The 24,508-nt window shown below is 40.1% G+C and overlaps 2 protein-coding genes across 2 annotated transcripts; one reads left to right on the top strand and one right to left on the bottom strand.

The window, feature by feature from the left end:
* The first annotated feature begins 537 nt into the window (after nt 1–537).
* On the top strand, nt 538–15,485 carry cap1 (CAP, adenylate cyclase-associated protein 1 (yeast)). Its single transcript, XM_065470542.1, has 13 exons — nt 538–665; nt 6,572–6,676; nt 7,538–7,638; nt 8,177–8,254; nt 8,667–8,810; nt 10,253–10,338; nt 10,875–10,980; nt 11,621–11,804; nt 12,268–12,449; nt 12,557–12,680; nt 12,838–12,920; nt 13,264–13,407; nt 14,284–15,485. The coding sequence occupies exons 2-13, from the start codon at nt 6,574–6,576 to the stop codon at nt 14,365–14,367; spliced, it is 1,419 nt and encodes a 472-aa protein (XP_065326614.1). The 5' UTR covers nt 538–665; nt 6,572–6,573; the 3' UTR covers nt 14,368–15,485.
* Nucleotides 15,120–24,481, bottom strand: ppt1 (palmitoyl-protein thioesterase 1 (ceroid-lipofuscinosis, neuronal 1, infantile)). The gene is made up of 10 exons (XM_065470544.1): nt 24,440–24,481; nt 23,648–23,770; nt 22,367–22,476; nt 19,959–20,086; nt 19,705–19,775; nt 18,700–18,802; nt 18,510–18,600; nt 17,399–17,497; nt 16,885–16,956; nt 15,120–15,958 (listed from the first exon to the last, which is right to left on the bottom strand). The coding sequence occupies exons 2-10, from the start codon at nt 23,760–23,762 to the stop codon at nt 15,836–15,838; spliced, it is 912 nt and encodes a 303-aa protein (XP_065326616.1). The 5' UTR covers nt 23,763–23,770; nt 24,440–24,481; the 3' UTR covers nt 15,120–15,835.
* Nucleotides 24,482–24,508: the final 27 nt, after the last annotated feature.

The raw sequence follows: 24,508 nt of genomic DNA, 5'->3' as shown, positions 1-24,508 counted from the left end.
ATCTTTAGTGACTCCACACGGACAATATATAAATATATTTGTTTGTTTGAATATTTGTGGGAATAACTAAGGGGGATTATTATATCCCGTTCTGTGTAAAACAAACACTAGATTGTTTGGTTATAATAATAAGAACCCTTAGTTGTCGCCCTCATTTGAACCAGTGAAGTCACTTCATTGCTTTTGTGCACATTTACACAGTTGTGTCCATGTTTTCTGTATGTGTGACAGCTTTTTTCCAGTCTGTAAAGTGGGGCAAACATGTCCAGACAAGAAAAAAACACCACATGAAATACACAACTCTGCGTGTTTTTCCTGCAAATGTTCGGAGGAACTTCTCCTTTAGAGGCGCTGCCTCTTCTGTTATTTTTATGATGTCATATCTCACTGCCTGCAGATATGTTGTTACGAGGGGAAGAAAAGTACTTAGTTCTTCTATGTTTTCCCCCTCTGCCTCTCTTCGTATATTGCTGCCCTCTGCCTCTTGCACTCCTTATATGGGAAAGGAATTAGTTGCGCGAACAAGGGCGGAAACGTGGCGCGGTGAGCGCTGGGTAAATTCAGCGACATACAGGAAGAAAGAGACGAAGCCCAGTCTGCTTACTGCACACTCCCACAGCAGCGACAACATAAAGGACCGAATCACTGCTCGACCAGTTTAGCAGGTAAGCAGCCGGTGTGCTGTCTTTTTCGGTATTTGCACTGCGGGGTTTGTGACTCGATTAACGGCTTTCTGCAGGAGCGGAAAATCAAATCTGAGACGAGAGAGAGAGAGCGCACAGCCGCTTCCTCCTTCACCGAGAATCATTCAGAAATTACATCTTGAGTTCGGTGTGATGCTAACGCAGCCGGCTAGCCGAGGTTAGCCGCAAAAGCTGACGCTGGTCTGACTTAAACCGTTTACATGTCTGCAGCCCTGTAGTCAGCCTTTACTTCTTCTTGCTGTGCTCTCTTATTAAAAGTGGAAACTTCTCTTTTTAGTCTTTTTTTCCCTTCCCTTTCCTCCTCTGCAGAGTAGTGCAGCATTAGCTGACACAGGGAGGGGTGTGTGTGTGTCTCAGAGGAGAGAGAGAGAGATGAAAAAAAATCCAGGAAATAGTCGAACTGACAGCAGACGCTCAACAGCAGGGAGGGGACGTATAAAAATGAATAAGGTGGTGTAATTAAAAAAAGAAGAGGTTTATCTGGGGTTACGTTAGCTAGCTCTGGTTGTCGGCGTTGGTGTTGTGGCACATTTTGTACCCCCTTTAAATAATTTCTAAGCGGTGTAACGACTCTTCAGGACGGCTTAATGCTATTTCTTAATCTGTAACTCTTCAGGACACTATAACGTTACTTGAGAAAGGTGTTTCTTAACCTCAAGAGCCACGAGTACACAATAAAAACTGTTTCTTTTCCCACTCATGTTTAACTGAGGTTTGAGTGGTGGGGCTAAAGTTGTAACGGCTAGCTTTAGCCGGTGATCGCATTATCAGCAGCGGCTTGAGCGCGATTTGGTTGAGCTTTGAGCCCACCGAAGTAGGTCTGGGAGGGCGCCCTGCTTTCCATGTCTGCCACGGTTACAAACAGTGTTTCCCTATGCAAATAGATTTGGAAGAAAAACTAAGGTTGCAAATGCAGGAGTGGACGCTCGCTCCTTTATGTCTGGACGTCTTGCCCCCAGGCAGACACACAAACCCTCACACAGGCCTAACTAACCTACTTCACTGCCCCTGCATGCTGATGGGAGCTCTGTGCACAACATTTCTTCCATATAGACAACAAATGAGGTCGATGAGATCAGTTTGATAGGGTTATAGGCAGATTTCAGATTTTTAGTTACAAAGGTATTATTCATTAGTACAATACACTAGAAGACTAATGAGAGACTGCCACTCCTCATCTAAAGACTACTTGGAATTTGTAGTCAGACGTTAAGATTTTGCATAGACTGGGGTCACTATTTGCAAGGAGACAGGTAGATTCCTTTTAAGCTAATTTCCCATAGTGCACTGCGTGGAAATGTACAAAAAGCTAAAGTTGCTAAAGGCAGGCTTTTGACCACACCTACTCTTGTTTGTGCAGTGGTTTGTTCTGAAAAACCAGCCCAAAAGGGAATAAAAAGGGGAGTAAATGCACCTGTTGGATGTTGATGGTACTCATGTGTTTGAGTTTTAATATTTGCATAAGTTGAGACAAAAAAAAGAAAGAAATGTAATATGTAAACTACGTGAGGAAGACCACGCTGATTGAGCTTTATGATCACTTTACACCAAATGATTGAGATAAGAGCATGCCACAACTTTACAAAACTCCCAGTTTTATTGCAGCATCAGTCATTTGTTTGCACTGTTTGAAAGTGTGCCTTCATACTCCTGGTATGAACTACAAGCTTCTATAATTGTACATGCTACAGATTTAGCTTTAATCTAAGGAAAATAGAACTGAAGGAATGACTCCCTGGCTGCCGTCACGTCTCTGGTTTTGTCTTCGTCTGTAGCGTTTCCTTGGTGGTCAGCACTTGGCCCGAACCTACGCCGCCACTTTGCTTTGGTGCACATAAAAATAAGCATTTGAAGTGAAGTAACTGGACATCAAGTAAACTCAAATGTGCTTTGCTCTGGGATTTGCAATTTGCTAGATATGGATAAAGTTTGTTAGTGTTGGTGTAAACATCAGTTAGCCATCTACAGGGCTGGGTTTGTGTTGTTTTTTTTGTTTTGTTTTTTCCCAGCTGTTACACCACTTACGAGCCGCTCCCTCCGTGTGCTGCAGGTGAGTCATGTCTCATGAGACCAGGAAGTGCTGGACTCTGGTATATGCAGGTATAAATGCTCACTGCCGTGGTGCTAAACAGAATGTGGGTCAAGGGTAGAGAGGGCTTTTGTTTCCTGCTGTGATCTAATTCATCTCAGAGTCTGCTGCACAAATTAATGCGTAACTCTCTGTGAAAGACAGAGGAAAAGGGGAAGTTTAGGTATTGTGTGCTTCTTATTCAGTCTGCTGTAAAAGGAAGAAATATTGCAGTCTTTTAAAAATAACTTTATGTAATGTCTTGCCACCTCACCTGCTGATAACTCTATTGAATGGATTCACCTAACAGCCTCAGGGTTGATATAATGCAGTACATGACTGCCTCTCCTATTTAATGATCAGAAATCAAGTCGAAATGCTGTAATTATTTTTAGTGATGCAGTATTTTACCTTTATTTAACCAGGAAGTCCGACTGAGGTAGGAGTCATGCAGACTCAAAGCATTATTAAAACTGCAACAAATGCAACATAAAATACCAGATCCACACATGATATACACCCACATAAAACCCCCCCACAATAAGTTGGTTCTTAAGGAAAAAGATCCATGCATCTTGTTCACCATGTTCCTTATGATGGTTTTAAACTTAAAAAACATGCAAAAGCTTGTTTAAGTTTAAGATGCAGGGTAAGAAAACGCTGTTGTCATCAGATCTGTCTGAAACCTCAGCAGATGAACAATCAGCTTTTTGGAAGGAAAAGAGAAGTATACAAAGTTAAACTAAATGGCTGCTTTAGTGACCATAACTCAAATCTCAAAATAGTTACTGATTATTTTGCTGTTGATAAACCGATGAGTGACTGTGGCTAATTGGAACAGTATTGAACACCCATTGATATGACTTCAGAGCATCTTCAGAGTGCCGCTTCTCAACATGAAGGACTTTATAAGCTGGTCACAGCCAAAAATTTAACATCGCAGTCATTTGATATGTAAAGATTTCACTGAGGAGTGAAAGTGAGATGTTGGCTGCAGCTTTATCTTGCTCATTAGTGAGAGTGGTCTGTGTGGATCCATTCAGCGACAGCCAGGTATAAGGACCCGAGACTGGAGGGGCTGTCAGTGGCCCAGGTAAGGGCAGTGTCTGCCTCATGTAATGTTAGCCTTTCTCTTCAGGTGTGCGTCTGGATCTGTGAGTACTCCTTTATGTGTTAGACTTGGATTGGAGTCAGTTAATCATGTCTTTTGAATAGTTAAATCAGGAGTGTGCGTGTTTTTGCTCCAAAGGTGCTGCTGACCTTAAGTTGTTTTCTTGTGCGATGTACCTGCATGTTTAAAACTCTTAGCTGGGATCTCTCTGTAGTAACTCGCAACGATCTACATAGCTTTACGCAGCAAGTTCTGGCCTGCTCTTCCTCTTTTGTTACTCAACCTCAACACTAATAGGTGGATTTTTCTGTGACTTCCTTAAAGCTTGCAAATGAGCATATTTACATCTTTTGGCTCCATTTATTCAAACAGTCGAGGGTTCTGTCCATGTGGCCGATTCAGGACAAAATCTTCATTATGTCTGTGCAGACGGTTTGATTTCCAGCTGAAATTCACTCTGTGCTGTTTCTTAATGGGAGGGTTTTATCATCTCCTGACATCATTGTTAATAAAGTAGTCATTCCTGTAATATTCCAAAGGTGGAAATGTAGGTGTAGGGTTGTCCAGAAAAAATGTGCCAAAATCACATTTGATTGTGTGATGCCTAAGCATCAGGAAATGTTTTGTTTTTAATGTTTGTTTTTTTTTAATTAGCGCTCCGTTTCAGAGGAAGTAAGACAAATTAAAACAGACAAAACTTAACAGTTTACCTGAAGTTGTTGAGCTACATGTGATCACTAATGAAAGCGCCAAACCTTTCAGAGTTCTTTCTTGTTGCCAAAGAAAGAGGCGACAGTGTAACCCTTGTCATAAAAATGCTGGACAATCGGAAGCCATCTGGTGGTTGCCAGGTAGTGACTGACCGGTCTTCAGACCTGACTGAAGCTTCAGTATATGTGCAAGTGATCCATGTGAGCCAAAAAATTCAGGCTTTAGAGTACTCTAAATACTCAGTTTTTCCTAATATTGGCTCTTGGTGACATCATTGGCTTCATAGTGTAGTTAACACATTCACCTTATGCACAGATGGTCCTGGGTTTGACATCCAGATTTTAAAATCACAAATGGTTGTGATTTTTAAAGTCACAACCATAAAAAAAGGAGAGGAATAAAATGTTAAAAGTTTAACAGTGTATGGGTGTTGCTTTAGCAGCTGGTGCATTTTGGTGCAGTGTCTCCGTGGATGTCCCCAGAGAGCCTCGGGCTCAGGACTGATGGAATTTACACCACATGAACGCAAGCAGACAGTCGTGTACTCATGGAAACTTTAACCTGTGGTTAAAGTAACCTAGGGGATAAGAGTAGAGGCTAATCTCTTTATCTAGTACTCCTGTGAAGCTAGTACTGTCTGGTTTGTAGCAAGTCAGAAAATTCATGATTATAATTTAAATCTGTTGTTGTGGTCATTGAGTAATAGTGGTGTGGAGGGGTACATTATATTGAGGATGAGGTCTAATTAACTTGAGGGATTTATTTATTAAATGAATAAATAAATGTCAGCACTATGTCAGATGGGGAAGGATCCAACTGTTTGCCGTATGTGGTTGAAATGTTAGTTGTGACCTGTAGGAGGTTGTTATGCACGCAAAATGTTGTTAAAGCTTTTAAAGTTTCTGCAAAAGCACCTGTTGGAGACTGGTTGGATTAAGCAATAAATGCTTTGTTTAGTTTTAGGAGAAAAAGAAAAGCTTCAAATGATCCACCACTGATTTTATCCTATATTATAATTATTAATATTGATAATCAGAAACATCAGGGTTTTTTTTTTTTTTTTTTTTACTGTTTTCCCCACACAGTTTCTGGAGAATATTGCTATGAAGAAGTTTAAGAGCAGCAATAGAATAGCCCTTCTATTCTATTGCCGATATTCTATTGCAACATGATCTAAACCTGAAATATGGACTTGTTGAAGTAAATGCACACATGTAAACTTGTTTCTGGCACAAAAGACAAATATGGGCAGCATTCAGAGCACTGTTGCTGTTTTTAATTTTTTTTTTTTTAATTGCAGTAATTTCCTTCACTGCATGTCCCAGGTGTAATCGAGGCCCCAATTAGCTTGAACAGAAAGTTCCTATGAAAACAGTGTTAACAACAACTGTGTAATAAACACAAAGGATTTGGTGGCTTGTTCGGGAAGAAGTGATCTGTAGATGTTAAAATTCACAATAAGAAATCGACTTCTTCTTCTAAAGTTTGGTTTAAACAGGCAAACCTTAAATGAGCTGCAGCTCATTTAAAAACTTGAAACAACACCAAGAAGCAGATGATAAGTCAGGCTGTAGAGCCAAATGAAGTCATTAAAACACGTTGCATTGTAGTTTTAACACAACAAAAACAGGTTCTGGGATCGCAATACTGAATAAAGTTGTTTTTTCAAATCGAAACTGATGAAGGATAAACTGAATGGCAGTTTAGTGATTCAGTTTAGTCTATTTCTGTAGTTCTGCACTACTTCACTAATGTAGGTTCAGATCAATGCAAGCAAGCACTTCTAAAGAAATGCATCCTCCTGTCTATGTTACTATTGACTAACTGTATATAAATAGGACGGATCAATGATCATTTTCTATCGTGATTTCTTTCTTCCTGTGTTTTAGTCCCTGGGACCTCCCTCCCAATAGTGGTAGCCAGCGTGACACTGCTAGCCTTTTTATTAAACACAAAAATGTCCTCTCTTTCTGACAGGTATGGCAGAGTTGGCGAGTCTGGTGCAGCGGCTGGAGGTGGCGGTGGGCCGCCTGGAGGCCATGTCAGGCCCTGGAGGCAGCGCTGGAGGTTCAGATGGAGGAGGTATTACTGTTAAAGAATACACTGAATAATATGTGTAGAGATCAGTGAGTAAAGTTTGCATTAATACATGAAAATGAATCACTGCGCTGAAGTCAGCTTCTGGCAGGGTGGACAGCGAAACCGGAGCCTTTTCGAAAACGATGACAGATTTTAGTCATGTGATGCAGTCATGTGACCAATTAAACTAAGATAGCGGAGGGCATATACAGCAGTTGTTTTATTTGCGCTCAATTTTGACAGCCCTATTAAAGATTAATATCAGTTTGTAAATGCTCCAGATAGCTTTTCTTCAAATTCTTTAATTCTCACTCGCTTTTGCAACTTTGTACTTTTGTGTTACTCGCAGCAACAACTCCACCTCATTGTTAGTCCATTTAAAAAACTGCACTGAAGTCAGCTTCTGAGCTCACAAAAGCCACTAGATTATTTTGGCACATACGATGACTGAGTGGGGTGATTTATCACTAAAATGTTCTGATGTTGTTAATTATGGCTTTCAGTCAGTTACTGTTAGCGTTTGCAGCTAGGCTTCTGCAGCGGTAGATTTAGCTGCTCTTGGTGTGTTAGCCATGGTTCACTGCAAAGCGTTGCTGTGCTGAGCATTACTTGGGGAATTTCATGCAGATTAGACAACCCGAGTAGTTGTTAGTAAAGATATCAGTTCCACATTAATGTAATGTGTGTAATGTATCCACCTACAGTTTAGATATTCTGCCTACCTGCTGTTTAAAGTGTTTTCAGTTGTTGTGGCTGAAGTTTGCATTTGTGTATCAAACGTCAGCTCTCTCTAATCTGTTTCCTTAATCCGCCTCAGTGTTTGCCAGATTTTAATCTGAATTGAAATCTTCTTTATCTTTGCAGCTGTATCTGCACACGTTGAGGGCTTCGATGAGATCATCAAGGGTCCTCTGGCGGAGTACCTCTCCCTCAGCCAGAAGATAGGGGGCGACGTCCAGAAACATGTAGGTCACGAGTTCAGACATTACACATTTACATGAGGCACTGGTCACCAGTCCTACCAGAGCTGAGTTTAATTCTTTCCTAGGAAAGATGATTTCTGAAGGGTTACTTTAACTGCAGCAGCCATTGTAGAAATATTTACTGGCTACAAGTAAACATTTCTTCTTTCCTGATGAGCACATTCTTGGTTTATTGCCTCCACCTGCAGATCAGAGGAGCGGGTGCAACCTGTGGAAGGACTAACGCAGCCTTTCGTTTGTGCTTCATGCAAAACTCTGCAGGAAATCTCTTAATTGCAGTTGACGCTGCTGCTTTTAATCGCTTCTTTTATACAGCATTGTTTTACATTTACAGTGACATTCCTCATTTTCCAAGTCCATGTTTTTTTTGTTTTTTTTGTTTTAAATTTTCCCTGTTGGCAAGACTTGAATATTTCTAAATATGAAGCCCCTTAAAAGCAGTTTCTGTTAAGTGTTTGTGAAAGATGATTAAAAAATGGCACAATGATAAATTAATGTAACTATTCTTTCCCTCTTTTAGGCAGAAATGATGAAGCAGGGGTTCGCCACTGAGAGACAGCTTCTCATCACAGCCTCCACTTCCCAGAAGCCCTCTGATGTGAGTTAAACACACTCGTAAAACTTTAAGTTGAGCAAGCACCGCATTGATTGATCAATTTCAACTTTGTGCATTATTTATTGTGTTCGTCTGCAGTTTAAATGGACGAACCCCCCCCCCCCCCCCCCCCCCCCTCCTCTGTACAGGTTCTGTGTTGTGATATTTCTGCCTCATTATATTTCGATTTAAAAATCTGCTGTAAAGATTAAATATTCAAGCTCGGCTTAGTTGTGATGGAGAAAGCTTAGCGGGATTATTGGCCTTGTTAATTTGCTTCAGAAGTTGGAGAATTTGAAGAGTTTTTTTTCTTCTTCCTCTTCTTCTTCCTTTTTCTTTTTTTCCTCCAGTTGTGACACAATTCAATACAAATCCTTATCGAGTGCTAAACTTTTGTCCTTTCTCGACTCTTCAGGCAGTTTTGACGACTCTCCTGCAGCCCGTGTCCAGCGTGATCCAGCAGGTGCAGGCGTTTCGGGAGCAGAACCGCAGCTCACCGCTGTTCAACCACCTCTCCGCTGTCAGCGAGAGCGTGCCTGCCCTTGGATGGGTCGCTATGGTGAGTCCAGGGGCTGAGAGAGGTTAACGGGCAGGAAAAGAGCCGTTTTGGCACCTCTCTCTGTGTGTGTGTGTGTGTGTGTGTGTGTGTGTGTGTGTGTGTGTGTGTGTGTGTGTGTGTGTGTAAATGAGTGTATAATGGGCAGAAACAGGCCTCTCTTTGATTCTGTCAACAGTCTCTGATGAGCGACGGTTTCTTGGCTGACATTAAAGCACCAACAACAGAGCTTTGCTGTTACAGTAAATGATTCATTCATTGTTTGCTGTTGTTTTTTTGAGACTTATGAATAATGGATCAGATTTTCAGATACACATAATGAATGTCTTCATTCTCTGTCCGCCTACCTCTGTATCCTTAAACTTCTCATTTGCTTTGCAAAACATTTGTGACAGCAATACATATTTCAGAAGAACAGTCATTCTTTTTTTCTTTCTTGCTAATGAGAACTAGACAAGGAAGCTGATTAACTGATTAATACGTCTTTATCTTAGTTATTTTTTTTTTTTTTAGTCATGTTGAGACTGATTTTTGTGACCTTTGGACAAAGCCTCTTTTTGCAAAGCTTGTGGGTGTAGCTTTATGGCAGTAGGATGGATTAGTCTTTAATTAAAGGCTTCACTCGTGGGGAAGCAAAGATTTTAATTTCTCAAAATGTTGAGCTTTAGTTTTATACTTTCCCCTTTCTTCAAACATACCCGACGGCTCTGCATCCATTTAATCCGACTCTAAAAGACAGACTGGAAAAACCGGACCCACAGAGTCCTAAAGGAAAACAAAACAATAAGGGGCAGGAGGCATGTCAAAGCAAATGACTGCAGTGATTCTCCACTGCTGTTTAAGTTGATTTTAATACTGTTTATTTCATCAAGTGACCTCTATAGTGGTACATGTCAGGTAGGAATCTACCAGCAATCAAAATGCTGACATGGTGCTTGTGCTTTTAAGTTGTTAGCTACAGGTTATAATTAAAATCTTACTAAGTTCAAACTCAGTTATCCAGTGTTTGGGGTTTTTGTTTGTTTTAACGTTCTCTGTGGACATTTGGACTAAATGGTTTCCCACCCATGATATACGAGATAAGACTGGCTCTCTTTATCCCAAAATTTGGGGAAGTTCCTGTGTTACAGCAGCCAAAAACATTAAGTACAACCTAGATCAAAATGCTTAAACAAAGTGGACTGGACTGCTCAATAAAATAAATGCATTATGACAAAACAAACTGGTTCAGTTGGGTAAAAACTACACACATAGATGGAGCTAAATTAGCCATTAAATGCTATAAATTGTTAAAATTGAGCTTCTTGTATTGTCTTCAATCTGTAAAAATAAAATGTGAGTAAATAAAATCCACTAAAACATTACACAGAAAGGTAAATATAACACAGCAAATGTGACTGTTTGTGTTTTATGAAATGAATCTAAACCTTTTTACTTCGTGTCAGGCTCCCAAACCAGGCCCGTACGTTAAGGAGATGCAGGACGCCGCCACGTTCTACACCAACCGCGTGCTGAAGGACTACAAGGACAAGTCAGTAAAACTTCCATTATTACAGCCTGTTTCCCTCATTGTCCGCAGCAGATGGGCCGTACAAATTCAATTTGGATACAAAGCTGCTGGGATTTCTTTCACTGTTTGTTCTTATTATTTTAAACTGTATCATATGTTTTTATTCTTTTTATGTTGAAATATCTAATAAACAAAAGGGTCAAAAGAACTTTTAAATGCAGCCAAACAGTTTGCTCGACCCATCTGTCTTCCATCCTTTCCTTTCCTTTTTGAAATTATGGTACCCCATGGTTTTACTGAGTCAGCACTGCCACATGATACACTGAAGCATGTCGGTGGCAGACTTCCTGGATTTAAACTAGTAATAAAAGCCTGAAAGTGAGGCAGACTGTTCGTGCTCTCAGCTCGTGTTCACATGTCATACAGCAGGCAGTCAGTTTGCACAATGAGAAAATCTGAAATGAAATAAAATAAAGTTGTGTTATGAGTTCCAAGTAAAGGAAGAAAAATTGCGAGAGCTAAAAAAGATGCCATAAAATCATGTGTCGTCTTCACAGGGACAAGGTGCACGTGGACTGGGTGAAAGCCTACATCTCCATCTGGACTGCGTTGCAGCATTACATCAAAGAGCACCACACCACCGGACTGACCTGGAGCAAGACTGTGAGTTTCCATCAAAGAAAGGAGGAGAGAAAAAAAATTTAAAAGGAAATTGCTGCAACTTAAAACATAAAGAGCAGCTCTCAAGTGATCAAATGCAACCTGACTCATGAATTAACACCTTTACCTTAGGGCCAGTTTTACTAATACGTTGTGCCAGTGCAAACTGGGCTTTGGCATTAGAGAAAATTGTACTGTTGGTACTTAGAGTTAAAAAGGTTGCATGTAAGAGGTGGGAACTCTGAGATTTTCTGCAGCTCGCCCTGTTGCATATGTATTTCTGGGAGTTCCTTTCTTGTGGTGCACAATAAAGGAAAATGCTGCCCCCGAGCAGGAGCTTTTGGGGTGCAAAACAATCCTGGAATTGAACATGGGCTCTGATTTTGCTAAAATAAACCAAACTAAATTTAGCCCTTCAGAATAAACTTTATTTTTGTTTACACACACACTTAAGGCAAACACAGGGAGAAGGTGGTGTAACTGCCCCTGAAATGCAAACAGTCTGGTTTGAAATTATAGAGGGGAGAATTACTCCAGAGTTTGTCTCGTGAGTGTGCTCTCCTTTGCCTGCTTTAAAGGCTAAAAGTGTGTCGTCCGTGACCTCAAGTCACTGTTTTAACCGTTTTCTGCTCCTCTTCTTCAGGGTGCAGTAGCTTCATCCGGTGCCGCTCCACGTGGCGCTCCTGCTGGAGGTCCTCCACCACCTCCCCCTGGACCCCCTCCTCCCGCTGACCTGAGCGGACCCACTGGCGGTGCTGGGGACACTGGTGCTGATAATCGGAACGCCCTTTTTGCCTCCATCAACAAGGGCTCTGACATCACCCGGGGTGGGTAGCTACAGCTCCAACCAACAGTGATGAGAGGAGCTGATAGTGTTTTTCTGGCCTCAATATTGAGGATTTGAGTGCAGCAGTAGTCATGTAGCAGAGCTACATGAATCAATACAAAAAGGCTTTGTTGAAGTAAATCATATAAAGGAGTCTCCTCTGGTCCTTCTTTCCTTTTGTAGATTACTACTCCTTACACAGAGTAATAATCTGTATTGATGGACCTCTCTGGACAAATAAGTTGATGGCAGAATGTAGTATGTAAGGGCAGACAGTGTATTAAGACGGACCTTTTTATTTCAGTTATAAACTTTTATGCTCATTTACACTTATTAATATATGGGTTCCATTCCTTTATTTATTTATTTTTGTTATCACATAAATTAGATGTGCTTTGGATGACGTAACACTCCCTCTCTCTCAGACTAACAGTGCATGTTTCATCTCTCCCTGACCTCTGCAGGCCTAAAGCATGTGTCTGATGACCAGAAGACCCACAAGAACCCCAACCTGAGGAGTCAGGGCGCTCCGGTGCGCTCTGGACCAAAACCCTTCGCCTCAAGCGCCGCCAGACCTGCTGCATCCGCCACACCAACCCGTACGCTCCCCCCTGTGCTGGAGCTGGAAGGAAAGAAGTGGAAAGTGGTACGTTGAAGGGGCCAAAATGACCAAAATAGATTTTTAAACTTGCTTCTGGCTCAGACAAACTGACCTTTCTTTTTCTCTGTTTTCTTAACATTTGCTTTTTGCAGGAGAACCAGGAGGATGCTCAGAACCTGGTGATCAGCGACACTGAGCTGAAGCAAGTGGTTTATGCTTTCAAGTGTAACAAGAGCACCCTGCAGGTCAAGGGCAAAATCAACTCCATCACTTTAGGTAAGAAAGGAAACTCACTCCTCAGAAACACACACGTCGAGGGCTCTCGTATTGCCCCTGATAATAATGCCCAAACATTTATTTATATTTGCCGACACAGCCGCCATAAGTGAATAGAAGATTCTCTTAAATATACTTATTTATTTTTCTCTGACAGACAACTGTAAGAAAATGGGCCTGGTGTTTGATGACGTTGTGGGCATCGTGGAGATCATTAACTGCAAGGATGTCAAGGTCCAGGTGTGTACATGATTTTTTTTGTTTTTGTTTAATTTTCACTGTTTGTTGCATTTCACGAGATCACTGAATGATTTTTGCTGCCCCGTCATTCTTCGGCTCTTTGTAGTTTCTCTGCTGAGGATTTATACATTTTTCATGAACTCTGTTTATTATTCATGTAGTTAAATATTGGAAACTGCAAGCTGCTCAGTTTTTGGCAGCTTCACTGTCAACTGGGTGCAGTGTTGGGCTTGAGGAGATTTGTAGAAGCTGATTGTAGATCGGCATTGTGTATCATCTTCCTGATAAAGTTACTGGCTTTCAGCCAAAGGGTCTACTGTTCATTTTTTCCTTTTGTTTCCAGGTTATTGGGAAGGTCCCAACTATCTCCATCAACAAGACAGATGGCTGCCACATTTATCTGAGCAAGGACTCTCTGAAGTGTGAGATCGTCAGCGCCAAGAGCTCAGAGATGAACGTGCTGGTACCCAACAAAGATGGAGAGTTTGTGAGTATCTCTGACTTCATTTGTTTGGCAGAGGAAGTTTAACGTGACCCAAACAGGACCTCACCTGACTGTGATAAGCAACCTTACTGCTTCTGTAAACCTTATGGGGTATTTTTGGCTTTGTAAATGCTGTCATCACTAAGTTTTCAGTGCTGCTGCTTTTATTTAATCCTTATTTCAACCAGAAAATCAATTGAGATTAACATCTGTTTCTCAATGAAGACCTGGACAAGTAGGCACGTACCTCAAGTTAAAAATCAAATATACTATGAAAATAAAGTGAAAGAAGCCAATCGAATAATACAAATAGAAGGAGGACTAAGTCTTTATGAGAGCTCTGAACTCTCCCGGGGAGACAAACACATTCAGCCTCGTTAGGTACTTGTTAGTGTCTGTGAGGCAAGCGTCACACATCAATTATGAATTTCTCTATAAAAGGTCTTGGATAAAAGTCCAGTCTTGCAGAAGTTTGAAGTCAAAGTCGTTAACATGCAAACGGTCACATTGGTCCAGCGAGTAGTGTGCATTTGATCTTTTGAGCTGCTTTCAGCTTCGCATGCTCGGCATGTTTAATTAGACCATGAAGTGTTCCTTGAACTGTGCATCTCTGAGTGTGGCGAGCAGGTTTGTGGCATAGTTGCTTTTAGGATTTTTGTTAAATAATGAGAACATGAGGTTAAGAACAGGGGGGCAAAGCTCTTCAATCCTCGTTTTAGTGCTGCTAGGAACCTTTGACCAGAACCAGAATAGCCCGTTTATCGAGTCTTCATCCTGAGCCGAGCAGATCAGCTGCTGACTATAAAAGATAAGAATTCAAAGCTGGTCTGAAAAAGCTTGTTTGATCTGACAAAAACCCTCTGTGTCTCTCCCTTTCAGACGGAGATCCCTGTACCCGAGCAGTTCAAGACCGTCTGGGACGGCAGTAAGCTCGTCACCACAGCAACAGAGATTGCCGGATAAACTGGGGCAGCATATTAAAACGGCCGCCCCTCCTCAACGCCATCCCCACTCGTCTATTTTAATTTTTTTGCAGAGTCCTATCTGACTGATCGACAACCCCACCAGCTAACTCTCACACTGTACACTGAGATTCAGACCTTTCCCCTCCTTCCTTATCAGCCAATCACAGCTTAAACTGTTCCTTCTGTAAGCCAATTAGAGGGCTGCTTGCCTTATCTGGAGCAGATCCTCCAGCCAATCAGCAGGGAGCAGCTTGTCATTCAAATTAGGGTTTCCCTGCAAGCACTTGAAAAGATTTGAGTTTTGCCAACAGCTGGGAAGCTCTGTATGCATTTTTTTTTTAATTTATCTGGATGATGCTGAGCAAAATTTAGAATAGGCAATGTTGATTCCTCTGCAGCCAATCAGGCTCATTTCTTTCCCTTCTTCCTGGTCAGCTGGGGGGCTGGCATGTTTAAGTTGTGGCCTCAAGGTTTGTTCCATTATATGCAATTCACTGGTGAAGCACTTGTCAAAAAAAGCCCTTTTTAAAGAGGATAAAGGCATCCATATCATCTCCACTGATGATGACTGCAACCATGAGACTCATAGTGGATAATGATGTAAAACAAGTTCTCTGAGCACATAAAACCAGAGTAAAAGCAAGCTGTGCAAAAACATTCTCTCTAACATCATTTTTAAAGCATAAAACCATCTAGATGATGATGTTTGAACGGTTTAAAGTAAGTTTTCACTTAAATCTACACAGGACATTCCTGAATGAAAGGAAAAAAAACATTCCATGTTAGGAGGCATTTAAGAAAAGTGTGTGATAAAGAGCAAAGAGATGTTTGAACTCGGTGGAAGTGAATTTTAAAAAGTAAAGGAAAACAGACTGGAGTAAGTGATTGGAAACACCTGCTGTAATCAGCTGTACAGCTATGAATAGTCTTTGAATATCAGCCTGACCATCAGCATCCTGCTCCTTCTCATGTCTGCAGCTTTCGTAGCTGTGGAGCTCTTCGCTGAATTTTCTTTTATGTCTCTTGTTTTTGTTTACCTCTTTCATTTCTCTTTTTTGGGGGGTCCAAACTCAGAAATCTGCTCATTAGTACTGGAGACATCATTAAAAATGTTGCAATAAATCAAAGTATTTGGGTGTCTTTATTTTATTGATGTTTTATTTGTACAGAAGCATTATTTCAGTTAAGATCCAAATGAGGCAAAAAAAAGTGGCTTAAAACCCCCCGTAAAACCTGCCAACAATGATGAATAGTGTTTGACCTCATCAGTAAACTGCACATGTAACTGCTAAAATTATGATGGCATCACAAGACACAGATTAAAAGCCAACACGCTGGAAATGATCAGTGCAAAAAGAGTAAATGATGCTTTCTGCTAAGCTTGAGCTTCCTGTTAAACTGGCGTTATATTGCTCTTGATTTCAACTGCAGCTACAGCAATCTGAGACTATCAGTATGGAGCTGCTTTAGTGTAAATAAGGCAGCAGGTTGGCTTTGAACCACTCTTCTTTGAACTGGAGGTGGTCGCCTTCGGTGGCCAGAAAAACCAGCTTCCCTGCTTTGTCCATCGCCGCCAGACCCAAACGATCCTACACACACACAGAGGGTCTGTTTTACAACTGGCATGTGCAACAAAGTTTGATTAATAAACATTTGCTGATAGAAAACCGAACTAAGATATATCCTGCTACATGCAGAACCATCGTAAGGTGGTTAAGGCAAAAAACAAAAAGCTTCTGAATTTTTGGTAAGGCATAAAAAGGCAAAATAAAAGCAGAGATCTATATTTATCGAGGTAATCCTAAGTGTTACAAAGGTGGTTCATTTCCATTGCCATGGTAACTTGTGCTGCAGCTAACCTGCTCCAGGCCTTCCGTGTACTACAAACCAAGTTCACCATACCCAGTTAGGCTCAGTGCTCGCCTCAACTCGATAAGTCAACCCAGGGTTTATAATCTAGCTATAAGCACATTCATAAAAAAACATTTAGCTTTAGTTATTGTTCTTGAGTTAATTGTAGTTTTGCAGCATTTTAGTCACTATCTGTTGTGTTTCGATGAGTCATAAATAAATTGACTTGACAAACAGTCTGATATCAAATAATGAATAAAAACAGGGTTAGTCTGTGTGCAGACTTGCAGTATAAATATGTCCTGTTCTGGAATCTCACATTAATGCCTACAGAACAATAAAAGTGTAAAATTGCAACCAACGAAGGAAAAAAATTATGAAGGAATAAAGTTGCTCCTTAAAAAAAAATAAAAAATCTATATTGTTGTAAATGCACACACATATTTTCCATGTGTCTCATTGGCAGATGCTGCACACCAGCACTTTCATGTAAACACATAAATATACTCAAATACAGACTGAGACCGCGGTTTGACAAATAAATCTGATAACCACCTTCTTGTGACCGCTTAGCCTTCACATTCACAGGAAACACTGGATAACAAAGTGTGTACTGCTCACACCGTCAGCTCTCTTCCCTCATCAGAGAACCTGAAGTGATTACCTCCTTGTAGAGAACGCTCTCCTGTAGAGTCTCGGTCTCTTTGGCTTGGCCAGTTTTCAGGAAGCCGAACCACTGCGAGAAGAATCGGGACAAGACTGTGACTGGTCTTTATTCAGCAGTTTTAACCTTTGATTTTATAAAAGTATTTTTTGAAACTGACTTGTGCAGAATTTAGCTAAAACTTTGGCCATCAGGGGACAGAATTTTACCAGTGTGTATGCTGGGATGATTTCAGTTAAGTGCTACTGCTCTTTCCTTACAAGGTGTTTCACCAGCCCACTGGTACCGTACTTTGATGGTTAAATAAAGGTTGCACTGACTCACTGCACCATCTTGTGGTGTAAACTGGTATCACATGAATGTACAGGCTGGCTCCAGTTCATTCAACTTTAGCTTACATCTCTTCAACACATTACACAGAGACTTTGAATAAGAAGTCGCTGAAGTTTTTTCTTCACATTGTGTTTTTAGTTCTGTTAATTTTTAAAATAACTACGTGCATTATGTTTGGTACCTCAGTATCGACAGGATCCACCACAGAGTCCTGCAGGAACTTGACCATGACGAACTTCTCTAGCTGCTGAAGATTCTTCTTGTAAGTCTCGTTCACCGCCTTTAGTAGAAAACAAAAACATTTTTCAACAAACAGAAAAAGAACTTTGCAGATGTGCACGAAGATTTTAAAAAATCACTCAGATTCAGGAATTATATAAATACAATTAAATGTCTCCATGTGTCTTGTGTGGCTTTCTCTACCTCAAACAATCCCAGGCTACTCCTTTAAAAACGAATTAGCACCCAGCTCTAATAAAGAACCCTTAAAGAGTTTAAAGGACATAATTAATGTGAATAAATCATTTCCTTGTGTGTCGTAGCTCAGTATGAAGAGAACATGAGAAATTGTGAAACAGCCCTTTAGCTGGTTTTTATTAAGCAATTATTCAGAAGTTGATTGATTTATGGATTGGCAGAGATAACCCTGCAGGTCAGTTTGTAGCCACACAGTCTAATCTGATCCTCTGTCTAATGAAAGGTTAAGCTCTTAGCGATCTAAACAGCAGTTTACGTCAGTGGGCAAACTTCAGTTTCACGCTGATGGCACGACACAGACTTTCTTCTTTCTGGACATGTTGACCCTGGAGCAGACTGTTAAGCACTAATAGGGTGTAATCTCATTGTCTTTTAATTATTAATATCTTTCACTGGACTTAAGTATCTTATACAGTAGCAGCAGCCGTCTTCCTTTTGTGTTGCCTTCTGTTTTTTTTCCCACTTGTTTATAGTTTTAATGGAAAATAAAGAAATCTAAAAGTGTATAAAGGTGTGTTGTACGTTGAGAACATTTCATGGTTATAACTCATCTTTGAGAGGACAATAAATAATTTATTAATGATTAACTAAACTCTTTAGGCACCAAAGTCCACTTCTATAGTTATTCATAGATGCATCTCTTTGATTTCATCAGCAGATGGCAGAGAAGGAGTAGATTCAGTCCTCCAGCTGCTGATAAACACCGAGATGCTGGAAAAAAAACTCAATCTCCTTTTTGTTTTCCTAACACAGCTACTGTCTACACTTCTGCGACCTCCTGATACTGACTACAGGGCTGTTCTGGCTCTACTGACCCGCTCTTGATTGATGTCGGCCAGGAAGCGGCTGTACTTCTTGTAGAGATCATCATTCAAAGGGTCATGCCAGTACTGGGCCTGCACCAGGCTGATAACCACAAACACACAAACGACTCGTCACAAGATACTTGACATGACTTAACAGGAACAACAGGCACAACAGGCTGATGCAAGACGGAAAACTTACTGCTTTTGAAACCAGCCCAAGTAAGCTTCCTTATTCAGAGCTTCACGAATCATGTCACAGATTTTAGAGCTCTCCCCAGGACACCTGGGCAGCCCGTACACACCTGAGGATTCAAAAAACACACAGGGTAAGATGCCAGCTTGTTTGGAAGCTGTCAGGAATTAGTAGGCAGCATAGAAAACTGTCAGGAAATAACCTGGACCATTCACTCCCATAGCTCCCTGGTCTGGCTCACAAAGCACTTGAGACTCTTAATAAGTCTCCAGTGGGAGACTGAGCTGTTTACATCTTTACATAGAGGCTTGAATGTGTTTAATTTGAGGAGAGGAGTTCTGTTTTCAAAGATCGCCTGTGATGTGTAACTAGAGCAGAACAGAATAACAAGTCTGACGTCAAAGAGAAGGAGCTACACAGTCAGGTTAAACTTTTATGTGCAGCTGATTAATGACAATAGACTGAGTTTTATTTGACAAGTTAACTACATCATAAAAGAGCTTTTAGTTTTGTTTCCAATTTAACTTTTTTTGCGACTACTGAGTTCAGATCTGACCTGTGGTATCAATTTGAAAATCCTACGTCAACCCGTTCTCAAGTTATCATGTTCACGGCGCCTGCCCGCTTGGTGGGGTGATGGCAAAACCTCATCAGCCTTTTTTGGCTGAGGGGTAAAAAAAACCTAAACACTACTTTTACATCAGAATATATCTGGTTTACAAAAAAGGTAAAAAATGTCACTACACTATGTATGTCACTGTGTAAAGGCACAACTTGGTCTAAGGCTTTGATCACGTTTTGAGCAGGAAATGACTCTTACTCCAACACATACATGAACAAAATTAGAATCTACTGTAATTAACATTAATATAAAATACCCAAGTGCCTCTTAGAAAGTTCCCCATACAAGAAAATGTACTATAAGCTTAGAATATGATTCGAGCACATGGTTTATTTTACTGTCAGCTCTGCTCACAGGGAAGTGAGCTAAAGTTATCATTATAGTATCACCTTGGTGCTGACCGCCAACAGAGATCAGGTTTTTCATTGGTGGAGAGGGACAGCGCTGAGCCACAGCCCTCCTGCGAACAGAGGAACCGGGACAAAGAGTCAGAGCGAGCTTCCTCATTTCAGTCAGGAGACAAAAACTACGAGCAGGAAACGTGCCGAGGCCTGAGAGTTAGGTTTTTTTCAAACACACAAAGCTTCCAATTTCTCTCGCATAACACGTAAGAAAACCAGAGTCCAGAACAGGAGTTACATACAGAAATTGCGCCCCCTGGGAGAAGCCCATCGCATTGTATCCTCCCTTCAACTTGGGGTCCTGAGCCAGCTGATTGCACACCATGGACACCTGCTCATTCACATCTGAGAAAAACCCATTTTCTGTGTCCTGCAGGAGGAAAAACATGAAAAGTTCAAATCACAAGTGACAGATTAAAAGAAGAAAACGAGCAGAGAGATAAAGTTACGGCGTCACCACGGATCAAAGCCGTACCCGTGCAGGTTTGGTATAAATATTAACACAGAGGAGTCACACAGTGAAGCTGCAAAGGAGCCATTTTTCTGATGTAACTTATGTCACTACTACTGCAAATACCACAGAATAGGAGCCATCACACATCATGTGGAAAGCTGCTGTGGGACTGTTAAAGTTAAAGAAAAAAAGGCGTTCTTTATTAAACATGTCATATATTCACTTTTACTGTGTGTTTCTGTGAGAAGACGAGTGGCCCTGAGTCATCTTCTGAAGGTAGTGAAGTAATGCGACGTCTTAATAGGATAACAGCGATTTTTTTAGCTGTGAAACAGCATTACAGGAAGTTTTATCTATGCGTCCAGTCTGTACAACAGCTTCAGCGTCTTTAAAAGGTACAGGAAGTACGTAATCTTTTGAAGTTTTTTAATAGAAAAAAAAATAAAATCCATTATGATAAATTTAGAATGAATTTATTAAAAATACACAGGAGTGGGTGCTTGTTTGTGGAAGCTGCCGTGTTGCCTCACCTTGTAGAGACACACATATAATACAGAGGGCGAGATGAACACTGCCTTACAAGTTACTTTTTATCTAAAGATCACAAATAGTTCTTTCAAACTGTTTATGACCATTTAACATTGCATGTATATTTTCATTGTATCTTTCTATTATGTCAGTCTCCTCCTCCACCGCTGCATTTTCACTTCATCATCGTAAATCTCATCTCACTGAAGCCAGGGCTCAAACACATGAAAATAAACACAAACATGTTTATTTATTCCTAATATTTTCACAATTACTTATCGTCACCAGATTAAACACGTAACCCTCCCATTGCTGGACAATGAGCCAGCTAAACAACAAGAGCTGGTTTTAAGCTAATGTTACGCCAGCTAACGTTAAGCTAGAGTGTTCTTAAAAAATTAAATAAAATAAAAATTTGTAAAAAAATATATCGCATTTTCCCTTTGATAAAAAAACTTGACATTGTCACATCATACGAGTGTCTGAGACATTAAAAACATTAGATACATTTCAAAGAGAGTTTAACTAATGCCAGCTAATTGCAGCAAATGCCAGGTAACAGCACTTAACAGAGGCTAACAGCAGCTAATAGCAGCAAAAACAGCAGCACTTACTGACAGAAAAGTTCAGCATATCCTCAACAACTCATCTCGGTATTGCTGTCAGTGGACAGAAGTGGGCTTCACTGACTCACTGACTCGTATCGGACTCCTTTTACTAATTTTTACAGAATCGTCCAGCAGTAAATCGTAAATACATATGGACATCCAGTATATTACTAAGGTAAAGTAAAGACTAACAGCCTGCAGTCACTGTGAGTGATGCACTTTAATTGGGAAGGGTAAGAAAGCTGAATTCTACAGTCTGCAATCTATTAAATCTAATGGTGAGATTTCACACACTCTACCTTTAATGCCATTTAAATTTTTACTTTCATACTATCAATATTCCACTAGTTACAGAGATGAGGGGAAGATTTTGCTTTTTAAAAATTGCACTTTTCAAAAATGTGTGAGTCTTCATAACTTCTTAAGTACAGAGCAGAAAAACAGAAAACACATTCAAGCTCTGTTAAAACAGCAACGAATCTCTCTACCACTGCCACAATCTAAAGCTAAATTATTGTTTGTTGTTTTTTTATCAAAAAGAAATATTCTTTAATGAGCTCTGAGCATTAATATAATGAGAAATATCATTTTTCAGGCACAATGCTGCATATTTTAATGATTATGATGTAGAATTAAAAAAGCAAGGATCGGTATTTCGTCTGTTTCCTGATGATTCACTGGAGAAAACCTCATGGCTTTTTGGGGGTTGCATGTTCATATTAAATTAAAGCTTCCAATAATGAAATCAGACATCTATCCTTTCTGTTCGTGACTCTGTAATACGGTCATCTCTGTCCAAAAACCTTCTGTTTATGAGGGGCAGCCAATCAGAAGAAAGTTGTCCTTATATAGGGAGGAGCTAAACTATCTTATTAAAAGAGATGCATCGAGGTAAAAATAAGGATTATTTTGAACAGTGCAAACGTAGAGCCCAAAAATATAAATTTATACCTGAAAATTCCTTGAACTATTCTAACATTACCATGTGACTAATGCAAAGACCATTTTCTTCACAGAAAATATTTTCACTTTCATAAATGTCTTTACAGCGTGAGGTTACCTCCACTATGTTTTTTCCAATCATCACCGAGAGCACGTAAACTCCTGGGATCTCCTGCTCAATCATTTTCTTTATATAGCCCATGCTCAAAGGGTTGCAACACGAGTCACCTGATGAAGAAAATACAAATAAACACAAGCCTTATCGTCCAACTTTATTGAAGGGAATCAGGCATATCCACAGTATTTTTATGGCTTATTTTAAATACATATAAATCAGATAGAGGCTCAGTGCAGAGCACAGTCTTCTTTGGTTCAAGCTCTAAAATCCTCTGTACTGAGTTACAGGTAGTGTCTTTTTTGCCTGAGGAAGAAGAGAAAGTGTTTTTCTTTTCACTTCCTCAGGTGGGATTTCTCCATCTAGTATAGGATTTAATGAGCAGCCTATCAGTTTTAAGCACACTCCTCATCTCTCACATTACAGCTCAGGTTTTTATCTCACTGCAGTATTGCTGTAAACATGTGGCTTTCACTTTCGTCAGCAGGAAGTAACGTGAATCGATGAATCACATGTTACCAAGGTAAGTTATTAAAGTGTGCCCCCACTGAATAGTGGGGGCAAAGGCATCACAGTTAACTTTTTTTGTACTGTTCTAGATTATTTTGTGTAAAACACAACACAATCCCAATAACTACACATCTATGGATGCATCTTCTAAAAAAACCCCAAACAAACCAAAAAACAGGCTTAACTATCACATCAGAGATTTTAAAGATCCTTTTCATGGCAGGTTTACATAAAAACATGCAAATTATTCAGTTCTATTTACATATTGTGAAAAATGAGCTGAAGATTAAATATGCATCTCAGTGTAAACATAATACAGAAACTATGTACAGTTAGGTGAGTTTTTTCAATCTTAAAGCTTCTTAACCCAAAATAAAAGAGGAACACTGGATGTTTCATGGTTTCATAAATCAATCTGGTTGTGATTTTGTCCACAATAAAATTTATTTTCGTTCATAGTTTTGATTAAACAACTTGCAGTATTCGAATTGAAAAACTGAATTAGAAAACAAATGACACAATTGCATGGGCCTCTACATATCAGACCTTTAACAGTCAGCAACCCCTTATATATGTCTCTGGAACTTAAAACACTCTGCATCAGCTCATAAGCTGGTGTACTGTGTGTTTATGGTTATTATGAATACTGGTTTGTAGCGTGGTTTCAGAAAGGTGGCTTATGCTTAATTTTTTTTCTGTGAATACTATAAAGGTGCCATTTTTAAGATTTTTTTCCAATATATCCCTACAGTAACACAGAACAGAGTCACTTACCCATCCCATGCCAGAGCACTAGTGGCACAGTCCCATTGTCGGAGTCATGAATTGGGCTGGAGGTAACAAGCAGCACTGGCGCAGCCAGGAGAAAACACAAAAGGACAGCTGCCATTCTGAGTCCTGACACATGGAAACAAAATGAACTAGTTTTTCCTATTTTATCAACATCCAAGAAATAACAGACCCCTGGAATCTCTCGGCAATATGAATTTATTAATGTTGTCTCTATATAAGCAATATCTGCTGTTATTCAGTTAAATGCTGTATACTTCTATTTATTACAAATCCCCTTTGTCATTTAACCTTTTTTTCTAAACTCCTGTATGTCATGGTTGCTAATTGCACTGGTCCATGTTTGTCAAAAGATATCTGCTGTATGTTTGTATACAGTCAGTGGTCCTTGCATGTGAATGAATATCAAATAAATGGGAAAGTACAATAAAATGTTCGACAGGAAATCATCCCTGTGCTTCCTAGTATCTCCAAAGCTTCCAGTTTATTAGAGCTGGTCATCCCGGGTATATTTATATCTGTATTAGAAACTCAGCTCACTTCAAGTGCGTCAATGAATCATCCTCATGTCACTTCGAACAAGCTAACTACAAACGAAAGAGCACATGATCTACATCAAACGCATACTTATTACGTACATTTTGGAATATGCAGTAGCGTATTGGTGCTGTACCAAAGGTTTAAATCTACGCAACGTTTTCTTTAAAATATGTATGTAAATATACTTAGATTAAATAAAATATAAGATGTCCAAAATTCCCCCAAAACACTACTCACCGCTTCCGTATCCTTACTGTTTGTCTATTGGACTGCTTGTCACATGATAATGTTTGGAGCGTGTAGCCA

This window comes from Pelmatolapia mariae, linkage group LG22 (genome assembly GCF_036321145.2).
Source record: "Pelmatolapia mariae isolate MD_Pm_ZW linkage group LG22, Pm_UMD_F_2, whole genome shotgun sequence".
Classification (NCBI taxonomy): domain Eukaryota; kingdom Metazoa; phylum Chordata; class Actinopteri; order Cichliformes; family Cichlidae; genus Pelmatolapia; species Pelmatolapia mariae.
The sequence above is the reverse complement of the archived record's forward strand: the minus strand, read 5'-3'. Positions and strand labels throughout refer to the sequence as shown.

What these genes read in the sequence shown, in the direction of transcription:
- ppt1 (XM_065470544.1), bottom strand. Translation starts at nt 23,762, where the DNA reads ATGGCAGCTGTCCTTTTGTGTTTTCTCCTGGCTGCGCCAGTGCTGCTT. An exon ending in TTGGAAAAAACATAGTGGAG is followed by an intron (nt 20,087 to 22,366) that starts GTAACCTCACGC and finishes TTCCTCCTGCAG; the next exon opens with GACACAGAAAATGGGTTTTT. An exon ending in CCGACATCAATCAAGAGCGG is followed by an intron (nt 17,498 to 18,509) that starts GTCAGTAGAGCC and finishes TTTCTACTAAAG; the next exon opens with GCGGTGAACGAGACTTACAA.
- cap1 (XM_065470542.1), top strand. Translation starts at nt 6,574, where the DNA reads ATGGCAGAGTTGGCGAGTCTGGTGCAGCGGCTGGAGGTGGCGGTGGGC. An exon ending in CCCTTGGATGGGTCGCTATG is followed by an intron (nt 8,811 to 10,252) that starts GTGAGTCCAGGG and finishes ACTTCGTGTCAG; the next exon opens with GCTCCCAAACCAGGCCCGTA. An exon ending in AATCAACTCCATCACTTTAG is followed by an intron (nt 12,681 to 12,837) that starts GTAAGAAAGGAA and finishes TTTCTCTGACAG; the next exon opens with ACAACTGTAAGAAAATGGGC.